The sequence below is a fragment of the Telmatherina bonti genome (genome assembly GCF_933228915.1).
Source record: "Telmatherina bonti genome assembly, chromosome: 24".
Lineage (NCBI taxonomy): Eukaryota > Metazoa > Chordata > Actinopteri > Atheriniformes > Telmatherinidae > Telmatherina > Telmatherina bonti.
This window is the reverse complement of record NC_136633.1, coordinates 5,136,029-5,147,082: the sequence shown is the minus strand read 5'-3', so window position 1 is coordinate 5,147,082 and position 11,054 is coordinate 5,136,029. Positions and strand designations below refer to the sequence as shown.

At 48.7% G+C, this 11,054-nt stretch overlaps 1 protein-coding gene across 1 annotated transcript; it reads right to left on the bottom strand.

Moving 5' to 3' along the window:
- Nucleotides 1–7,820: 7,820 nt before the first annotated feature.
- LOC306773895 (beta-galactoside alpha-2,6-sialyltransferase 2-like) lies at nucleotides 7,821–9,882 on the bottom strand (the record flags this gene model as incomplete). Its single annotated transcript, XM_079263839.1, has 4 exons — nucleotides 7,821–7,886; nucleotides 8,010–8,111; nucleotides 8,236–8,333; nucleotides 9,585–9,882. The coding sequence occupies 4 exons, from the start codon at nucleotides 9,880–9,882 to the stop codon at nucleotides 7,821–7,823; spliced, it is 564 nt and encodes a 187-aa protein (XP_079119965.1).
- Between the last annotated feature and the right edge of the window lie 1,172 nt (nucleotides 9,883–11,054).

Sequence of the window (11,054 nt, the reverse complement as noted above, 5' to 3'; positions counted from 1 at the left end):
GCGGTTCCTTCAGGTATATCTTCCTGCCAGTTCTACCAGGCAGTTCTACCAGGCAGTGCTACCAGGCGGTTCCTCCCAGTGGTTTTGGATGGAAAAGTACTTGAGATGCACCTCTGTGCAGAGGCCTGTAGACTTTGCCTGATGAAAATTTTTTTCCTGTTCTAGAGAAAGTGCTCTGCAGGAATCCAAAGGTGGAAATAGCTCCAAAGAAATATAGAAGAGCATAAAAAACACTGCTGGATGGACTCCGGTGCACACCACTGTAGTTAGAACAAGATACAGCCAGTACTGAATGTCATTATTTGACAATTAGGACAAAGCATCCAGAGACATGAAGACACCAGTAGAAGAGATTTCTTAGAGTGTGTAAGGACCTGAATCTGGTAAAGAGGATGGCAACCATTGAGCCAAGAAAAAAAAAAGAGCTTGAGATGGAATTTTTCTAGAGGGACAGTGTGGAGACACAGAGTTGTTATAAACACGCCAAAGTTTCTGACAATAGTATGAAACTCTGCTGTATGAACACACTGACTGTTATTCTTCTGCTTCTCAGCTGTAAATGTGTAAAACGACTGGAAGCTTCCTGCCTGCATGTTTTCAGTCTCAAGGGGAGAAAGAGTCTCAGGTCTGTTTTCTGTTTCGATTCATATGAAAATATAAGTTGGTTAAAGGATCTTGCAACCTTTGAGAAGGTCAATCTTTCTCCATAATATGGTTCTTTCAAGTGGTTCTTCCAGGCAGTTTCTTGTCTGGCTGGACCAAAGCAGGGAGAGGAGTGAACCCAACAAAGATGCGACCAGAAAGCGGGAGAGTGAAGGAAGTTCTGGGATTTATCTGAAGTGGGGAAATGGCTGCCTGGACAGGAAGGTGTCCTTTATGAAATAATCTTTCACATTAAGTTTATTTATAATCTACAAATCTGGCCTTTGCTTTGTGGTGTCCCAACACCATGAAATAATAAAATATCTCAGATTCGTCATCTAATATGTCGTTTATGGCGATCAGATATGACCTGATGAGATAGGAGATAAGAGAAAGTTGTACTTGTTTGGGTTGCTGCTGCTGTTGAACATCATCTAATGATCAGCTGCAAACCCAATTCAGCAACCAGCTATTTGGTTCTGGAAAGTTTGGTCCACCAGGGCTATGCTTACCGGTAATATCATTGTTATGTAGGTAATTACAGAACGTTCAGGAGCTCCTCAGAAACACGACTGTCCCATCAGCAGCTGCATCCTCACCAGCACCTCACTGGTCTGAATTCAGTCTGGTCTTCACACAGAACCACATGGACACAGAGGTGGGACCAAGCCAAGACTAGTTAGCCCCAAGTCAAGTCCCAAGTCAAGTCTGAAAAGTCCAAAGTCAAGTACAAGTCTTCAACCTAGAGCTTCAAGTCACAGCCATCATGAACTCTTCATCAAACTGTTTTCCTTTTTTTAATAAACAGTATTGAAATATTAAGTTTACAGAAATAATCTTTTTCTGGAAGTTGTGTTTGTTTGAACAAGTAAGTAAATGAAATCTTAGGGGGGTGGTGAGTGTGATTACATTATTTCTGTTTCTGTTGCGTCATGTATTAAACTATTCACACATTGGAAAATAAATACAACTTCTCTAACTTATTAGAACAGTAACACCTTCGCAGTTACAGAGAGTCCCTTCATGGTGTATATAAGGAGATGTAGAATGGTAGTATTAGAAACAACCTTCATTAAGGCAGCCAGTCTCAGATCTGTCCAGAAACTAGTAAGGTCAAATTAACATCTAGGCTTTGTGCCTGGCACTTGCTCCCTTTAGTGCAGAGGTGACAAACTCCAGTCCTCGAGGGCCAGTATCCGGCAGGTTTTTGTTGTTTCCCTCTTTCAACATAGCTGAGTCAAATCAAATGGACCCAGCAGTTTCTTGCCAACCTAATTATGAACTTGTGAGGTGTGTTGGAGCATGAAGACAACAAAAACCTGCAGGATACCGGCCCTCGAGGACTGGAGTTTGAGACCTCTGCTTTAGTGCATGTTAAGTCATGGGAGGAACCACCAGGCACAACTACACACCCATCAGAGGCACTGCAAATAAGGGTCCTCCCTCAACACTCGCAGCACTGCCGAACTATAACACATTAACCATCCCTGGTGTCACCATATGGCACTTATCACTTCCACTAGTCCAGAACCCTTTAAACTTATCCTCAAACACAGTTAATAGACCACTCAACTTTCCCCAGGGTCAAGACCTTCTCTGGGGTTTGAGTTTTGGCGCTGGTCTGGCCTAACCATGTTGGTGTATTGGAGACTAATACTGGTCCAGCAAGGCAAGGTCTCCACTGACAGCAGGAGGATCTCTTCCTCAGCTGGAGAGTGGAAGGACATGCTCCTAGATGTCCCATCTAACTTAGTTTCCTGGCTAGACGATAAACTCCCCCTACAGCCCAAACCACCTGCGAATGGCACCCTCCCACCGAAATCCACTGAGCAACTAACTGTTTGCTCTCCTGGTGGTTCCACCCTATAACGATCCCCAAGCTTGTTTCTCCAGAACACCCGAACCACACTCAGTTCTTTTCATACCTCTTCTCATTCAAGTAATCATCAGATCTGCTCCAGCTACGCCTCACTCTCCTTCCCTCACTTCACCACCCAACTCTTCTCACTACATTACTTTAACAAACTGTTAGCAGTAAACAAAGGAAATCTAATACTCATTTCAAGGCAACCTCCTAAAACTTAAAGACTTTGTGATTTGGTCAAATGTTACAATTTTCCTTATCAAATAGGGATTATCTCTTGGGGTAGGTGTTAGAGATGCTCCATGTTCCTTTAAAGTCTTATATTGTAGTCCATTAGCAAACGACCAGTTAGAGAAGAGTCATCCAGTCATTTAAGCATGATGGAGCTGCAGTATGATGCCACCAAGGCTAGAAACTCAGCAGACAGGCACTGCTAAGACTCTGATGTCCTTTCAGAGAAGTGATCAGCCAAAACAAGAGGACATTCTGTCCTTCTGATGTGTCAAGATTGCTGTAGCTCTGGAGAAGCTGCAACCTTCTTCTGCTTCTTATGGTACGCATCAAACAAGCCGTCTCTTTTTCGAGGTGCTCCTGCTCTTTCTCATCATCTGGAGGTAAAATTGGCAGCATCCTGAAGTGAAACACAAATAAAAAGGAACAAAAGCTCTGATTACAGTAATTAAAGTGAAGCAGTGGTTAAGGTGAAAAGGTACTGGAGCATCTGGAGATTTACCTTGTTATACCATGTCCTCTTTGTCCTGATGAACATGAAAACTGCTTTCAGATGGAGTAGATCTGAAAAGGGGGTGGTGACTTTAGCTTGTGCTCCGGACTGTTCCACATTGATGTAGATTCTGAGAAATCCTCTGGTCAGAGATGGCTGGAGACCTCTGACCAGGCTGTTCAGGACACTTAAGACTTCAGCCATTGAAGATGGTGATTCAGGGACAACAACAGAGCTGGTAGCGATCATCTACTCCCCCTCAAAGTTCTTGTTTCTAAAACACTTTCAGGATGTCCACCAGCTCCTCAGACAGGTTCCACTCCCGTGTTGGGAAAGACAACTCCTTGTGGTCATCCTTTTCCAGAACATGACAGTGTTAGATACTCACATTGCAGGACAGCCTCACTTGTCTTAATGTTAATAGCAGCAGCGACACATCGTTGCTGCTCACATTTATATTTAACGCTGCGCTTCTGGAGCAGTGAGCTGAGTTTGGATAACTTTGAAAAGGAAGATGTGGCTTTTGTTTTCTTTAAACCAGGGGTGTCCAGCTCCGGTCCTCAAGGGCCACAATCCAGCAGGTTTTCAATGCATTCCTGTTCCAACACACCTGATTCAAATGAATGAGCCATTATTGGCTGTTGGGTTTGTTTAATGGAAGCCAGGTGGGATGGAGCAGGGATACGTGGAAAATATGCCGGAGAGCGGCCCTCGAGGACCGACTTCGAACACCTCCGGTTTAAACCTCACCAGCAGCTGAGGGTGTGCAAAACACTGCTCTCTAGTTGAAACGTCAGGATAACAAAAACTTTTTTATTATCTGTTGGACAGAAAAGACTTTTAACGGGAGTAACACCCAGTATGAACCTGATTGTATTGCAGCTTTCTGCTGAGGAAGACTTGTGCTGTACTTTCCTGTCTGGGTGTCCATTAACTGGGTGATTAAAGGCTGTTGTGGTTCATCTATTTTTATTTTTCATCTGGTGTTCCTCAAAACTGTAAGAGAAAAGAATCTTGTCTCATGATGTAACTAAAGAAGCAAAGTTGGTTTTTTTTTTGTTTTGTTTTTTTTACAAATAAACATATAAAGAACTGATGTTTTCTTACTAATTTAATTAGTCAACAATTTATACAAATCATACTGAAAATGTTGGGATCTGTAGTTCCTTCACTGTCCACCAGAGGTCCTCCTGGAGCGCAGCCTGCTGGAGGGTTTACATTTTTCCAATAATCCGTCACTAGATAAACTTTTCATCAAGCTCACCAGTAGCCTTGCTGACATTGGCGTTGAGGTGGGTCATATTCTGGACATGCCAAACAGACATCTCCCCCGCAGCACTTTAAATGTCAATCTAACATGCATGTCTTTGGACTGCAGTGTGTTTGTCATTTTAAGTTACTGTCAACGGTGACAGTACAATAACATCTGAACGTTTGTGATTAATTTACAGAAGAAAAATAATCACTAAGTTCCATGTTGTCTGCTTACCTGTACTGAAACTCCAGATACATCCCAATAACTGCAGGTCCTGGGAGTCTTTCAGACCACCAACTGCTGCTAATAAGCGATAAGGAGCAGTTTCAAGTACTTTGAACTCAACAGCCTGCAGTCAAAGTCACAAGTCATTTCAGTCAGTGTCAAGCAGCAAGTCTTTTACAGATTTCTCGAGTCTGGAGTCATTAAATTCATGACTGGAGTTTGACTGGAGGAGTCCAAGTAATCTGACTCGAGTCCACACCCCTGCTGTGTCCACACACACCTGAAACACCTCTACATGTTCTACGAAAACCGACCTCAGAACTGTTCTGTTCAGGTTCTGCTGGTGTGAACAGGTCAGATGTTGCTGTGTTTAAGTGCTGTAGAAAAACTGGGACATTTTCATTCATTCATTCATTCATTTTCCGAACCGCTTATTCCAATTCAGGGTCGCGGGGAAGCTGGAGCCTATCCCAGCTGGCTTTGGGTGACAGGCAGGGTACACCCTGGACAGCTCGCCAGTCCATCGCAGGGGACATTTTCAGTGTTCTACATTTTCCAACGTGTTCTTCATCCGATGTGTTCACAAACACAGAAAGTTTGCGCTGGCGCTTGAACACACCACAGTAAGTGAACCACATGAACATGTGTGTTCTGTGTTCTGATCCGACTCATTCACAATCTCATTTCTTCTTTCTCCATAAAACAGTAAAGATTCACTGAGTTCTGAGTCCTGACACGCTGCTGCTGTGTGGTTCTGCAGTACCTGTGAAGCCAGATGACGGTGGATTGGGTTGGATCTGGTCCTCTGTGTTGTTCTGGATCAGGTCCCACAGAGTCCAGATGGTCTGTGGGTGGAGTATGTAGAATGGCTGCTCAGGGTGAAGGCGCCGCCGCTCCACATACGGCAAGAAAAGGTCAAAGTCGGGCTTCAGGAACCACTGCAAGAAACAATTCCAGCAGAGTCCAGAGGAGCTTCACATGTCCCAGTTTAGTGGTTGTGAGCTAAATGGGACTCCTTCTGGGACCAGTAGGGCTCCATGGGACTCCTTCTGGGACCAGTAGGGCTCCATGGGACTCCTTCTGGGACCAGAAGGGCTCCATGGGACTCCTTCTGGGACCAGTAGGGCTCCATGGGACTCCTTCTGGGACCAGTAGGGCTCCATGGGACTCCTTCTGGGACCAGTAGGGCTCCATGGGACTCCTTCTGGGACCAGTAGGGCTCCATGGGACTCCTTCTGGGACCAGAAGGGCTCCATGGGACTCCTTCTGGGACCAGTAGGGCTCCTGGGACTCCTTCTGGGACCTGCGGGGCTCCATGGGACTCCTTCTGGGACCAGAAGGGCTCCATGGGACTCCTTCTGGGACCAGAAGGGCTCCATGGGACTCTTTCTGGGACCAGAAGGGCTCCATGGGACTCTTTCTGGGACCAGAAGGGCTCCATGGGACTCCTTCTGGGACCAGAAGGGCTCCATGGGACTCCTTCTGGGACCAGAAGGGCTCCATGGGACTCCTTCTGGGACCAGAAGGGCTCCATGGGACTCTTTCTGGGACCAGAAGGGCTCCATGGGACTCCTTCTGGGACCTGCGGGGCTCCATGGGACTCCTTCTGGGACCAGAAGGGCTCCATGGGACTCCTTCTGGGACCAGTAGGGCTCCATGGGACTCTTTCTGGGACCAGAAGGGCTCCATGGGACTCTTTCTGGGACCAGTAGGGCTCCATGGGACTCTTTCTGGGACCAGTAGGGCTCCATGGGACTCCTTCTGGGACCAGAAGGGCTCCATGGGACTCCTTCTGGGACCTGCGGGGCTCCATGGGACTCCTTCTGCGACCTGCGGGGCTCCATGGGACTCCTTCTGGGACCAGAAGGGCTCCATGGGACTCTTTCTGGGACCAGTAGGGCTCCATGGGACTCTTTCTGGGACCAGTAGGGCTCCATGGGACTCCTTCTGGGACCAGAAGGGCTCCATGGGACTCTTTCTGGGACCAGTAGGGCTCCATGGGACTCTTTCTGGGACCAGAAGGGCTCCATGGGACTCCTTCTGGGACCTGCGGGGCTCCATGGGACTCCTTCTGCGACCTGCGGGGCTCCATGGGACTCCTTCTGGGACCAGAAGGGCTCCATGGGACTCTTTCTGGGACCAGTAGGGCTCCATGGGACTCCTTCTGGGACCAGAAGGGCTCCATGGGACTCTTTCTGGGACCAGTAGGGCTCCATGGGACTACACCAGTAGTCTTGCTGACATTATGGATAAGGTAATATTCTGGACATGCCATAAGCCAACTCCCCGCAGCACTTTAAACTGCGGTGGAGCTTATATTTGTAGCGGATGTTCCTCTCTAGCTGCTGCAAGTAAAGATAACTTTCTGCTATTGATACATAAAATCAGATAAAAATCAATAATAAAGAGGGGATACACATGCAGGCATGTAGAGTAGTGCTGCCTGCTGGGGTTTGGATCCCCGACACAACTTTAAACTTCCTGATATTTACTGTGGGGATTTGGTTTGATACGATGTATCTATAAACAACCCTGCTGTCGCTACTGGTGTCAGACTTTATTTCCAGTATGATGGTATGTAACTTCCTGGTACCTTAAGAGTGCTAGAAGAACAAAGGCTTTCAGGTACAAAGTGTTACTTTTACGGTTGTCAAACAGTTAAAATTTCTCTCCGACTAATCACAGTCCAGATGTGTATAACTCATGATTAAACAGCTGGCTGGCGGTCTGCAGAAGCCGGGTGTTAAACCTGAAAATGCAGCTTCAACAATGAAACTAAAACTGTTTCCTGCTTTGTCTGCAGATGGCAGCATTTTTATTAATTCATCCTTTTTGCGTTTTTTTATTCTCCAGATTCGTCCCTCCTGCTCTGATCTCGGTCTGACAGAACGAACCAAAATCTGCTTTCTTTCACCAACGCCAAACTTGGATTTTTGGTATGAAATGTGTAATAATGAGGCAGTATTGAGTTAAAATAAGTTACAGATCAAATCTTTCCATTAACACGCTTTAGTTATTTTCTCCTGGTGTTTTGGGCACGATAGACCCTCCAAGTACAAGTTTTCTGCTGTGGAAATGTGGACTACAGGTAGGAGAGGAACTCCTCAGTGTTATGATGTCATGGAGAAGTCCACGTGCCCTGACGCCCCCGGAAGCGCTACGATACTCCAGGAGGCCTACGGCACGCGGCAGGACTGACCAGCAGCACTGTGGATTTCGCGTGGGCGGTAACATTCACCATGTTTGGTCCGAACCGGATCACACGGATCGGTACCTGGATCACGTGACCACATGGTTACCTGGGTGAGGTTGGCCGAGTACGAAGCTGGATCCCAGAGCAGCAAGGTGACATCACGGTACAAAGAGCTGTTGGCGAAGTCGTGCTCAGGACACGACACGATCTGGGAGGAAGAGGAGAAGGAAAGAAGAAAAGGAGAAGAAGAACAGGGGAAGGAAAAGCAGATGGAGGAGAAGAAGAACCAAAAAGAGCAACACAGAATGGAGGGAAGGGGGCGTGGCCTGTACCTGGGAGTTGATGATGCGGATCGTGGTCTTGCTCCCCACGTCCGCCTCAAAGCCTCGGGTCGGAGCGGCGTTGAAGCGCAGAACTGCATCATGGGAGTCTGGAAGCACCGGGAGGGGTTACTCAGAATAAACAGGAAGTCACCATCTGATCCTGGTTCTGGTCTGACCCGTTCCTGATCCTGGTTCTGGTCTGCCCACTCCCTGATCCTGGTTCTGGTCTGCCCACTCCCTGATCCTGGTTCTGGTCTGACCCACTTCCTGATGCTGGTTCTGGTCTGACCCCTTCCTGGTCCTGGTTCTGGTCTGACCCCTTCCTGGTCCTGGTTCTAGTCTGACCCTTTCCTGATCCTGGTTCTGGTCTTCCCACTTCCTGGTCCTGGTTCTGGTCTGACCCCTTCCTGATCCTGGTTCTGGTCTGACCACCTCCTGATCCTGGTTCTAGTCTGACCCTTTCCTGATCCTGGTTCTGGTCTTCCCACTTCCTGATCCTGGTTCTGGTCTTCCCACTTCCTGGTCCTGGTTCTGGTCTGACCACTTCCTGATCCTGGTTCTAGTCTGACCCACTTCCTGATCCTGGCTCTGGTCTGACCCCTTCCTGATCCTGGTTCTGGTCTGACCACTTCCTGATCCTGGTTCTAGTCTGACCCACTTCCTGATCCTGGTTCTGGTCTGACCCTTTCCTGATCCTGGTTCTGGTCTTCCCACTTCCTGATCCTGGTTCTGGTCTTCCCACTTCTTGGTCCTGGTTCTGGTCTGACCACTTCCTGATCCTGGTTCTGGTCTGACCCACTTCCTGGTCCTGGTTCTGGTCGGACCCCTTCCTGGTCCTGGTTCTGGTCTGACCCCTTCCTGATCCTGGTTCTGGTCTTCCCACTTCTTGGTCCTGGTTCTGGTCTGACCACTTCCTGATCCTGGTTCTAGTCTGACCCACTTCCTGATCCTGGTTCTGGTCTGACCCCTTCCTGGTCCTGGTTCTGGTCTGACCCCTTCCTGGTCCTGGTTCTGGTCTGACCACTCCCTGATCCTGGTTCTGGTCTTCCCACTCCCTGATCCTGGTTCTGGTCTTCCCACTTCCTGGTCCTGGTTCTAGTCTTCCCACTTCCTGATCCTGGTTCTGGTCTGACCCCTTCCTGGTCCTGGTTCTGGTCTGACCCACTCCCTGATCCTGGTTCTGGTCTTCCCACTTCCTGGTCCTGGTTCTAGTCTGACCCCTTTCTGATCCTGGTTCTAGTCTGACCCCTTCCTGATCCTGGTTCTAGTCTGACCCCTTCCTGATCCTGGTTCTGGTCTGACCCCTTCCTGATCCTGGTTCTGGTCTGACCCCATCCCAGTTCTGGACATGGTCTTACTGATCTCACTCCCCAGTGAGGAGTTCAGAATGGCTCCTGCTGACATCACTACGGCGCAGGTCTGAAACGGAGACTTGTGGAGGTCTTGGAGGGCCTGTGAAGGTACCAGGTGGTCCCAGCCGAGACTGGAGAACGGTTCCTCGGTCCCGTCCACAGTCCGGATCTTGATCCTTTTCTTCATGTTGCAGTACAGATCCATCCTCGACTTGCGGGCCCCGCTTGGCGCCCGGTGCACCACCTGGTATTTGTTAGTGCTCAGTTGGACCTTCAGGACCTTCTGGAGACGTGGACTCAGCATCCCCACAGGCAGGTTCCCAGTCCAGAGTCTCTGCAAGACCTCCAGAGACTGCTTCCTGTAGTATTCTTTAGTCCTGGACCTGTAGTCAGCCCTTATCCTCCTCCAGTCCTGTTGAGAGGCTCCACCATTTCTGTTACTGGTCCCAGTCTGTTCCTGGACCACATAGACCAGGTTTTGGGTTTTAGACCAGGTGAGTCTGGACTGGGACTGCAGATCAAAAAAGTGACAGAGCAGAGAAAGAAAGAGAAGGATCCACATCAGCAGGGCTGCCAGCAGAACCCTGTTCCAGGACTTCATTCTGTAGGGCGGTAAGAGATGGGTGGAGTCTATGTGGAGGGGCCGTCTGGCCAGGGGAGGAGTCAAACCCGTGTGGGTGGAGTTGTCCAGAGGGGCGGAGTCAGACCTGAGGCAGGACAGAGGGATCAGGATCAGGATCAGGATCAGGATAGGAACTGGGATCATTAATGAATGGGGAAAAAAATGAGGATCAGGATCAGGACTGGGATCAGGATCAGGACTGGGATGAAGATGGGATCAGGACTGGGATCAGGATCAGGATGAAGATGAGGATCAGGACTGGGATCAGGATCAGGATGAAGATGAGGATCAGGACTGGGATCAGGATCAGGACTGGGATGAAGATGATGATCAGGACTGGGATCAGGATCAGGACTGGGATGAAGATGATGATCAGGACTGGGATCAGGATCAGGACTGGGATGAAGATGATGATCAGGACTGGGATCAGGATCAGGACTGGGATGAAGATGATGATCAGGACTGGGATCAGGATCAGGACTGGGATGAAGATGGGGATCAGGACTGGGATCAGGATCAGGACTGGGATGAAGATGGGGATCAGGACTGGGATCAGGATCAGGACTGGGATGAAGATGGGGATCAGGACTGGGATCAGGATCAGGACTGGGATCAGGATCAGGACTGGGATGAAGATGGGGATCAGGACTGGGATCAGGATCAGGACTGGGATGAATATGATGATCAGGACTGGGATCAGGATCAGGACTGGGATGAATATGATGATCAGGACTGGGATCAGGATCAGGACTGGGATGAAGATGATGATCAGGACTGGGATCAGGATCAGGACTGGGATGAAGATGGTGATCAGGACTGGTATCAGGATCAGGACTGGGATGAAGATGATGATC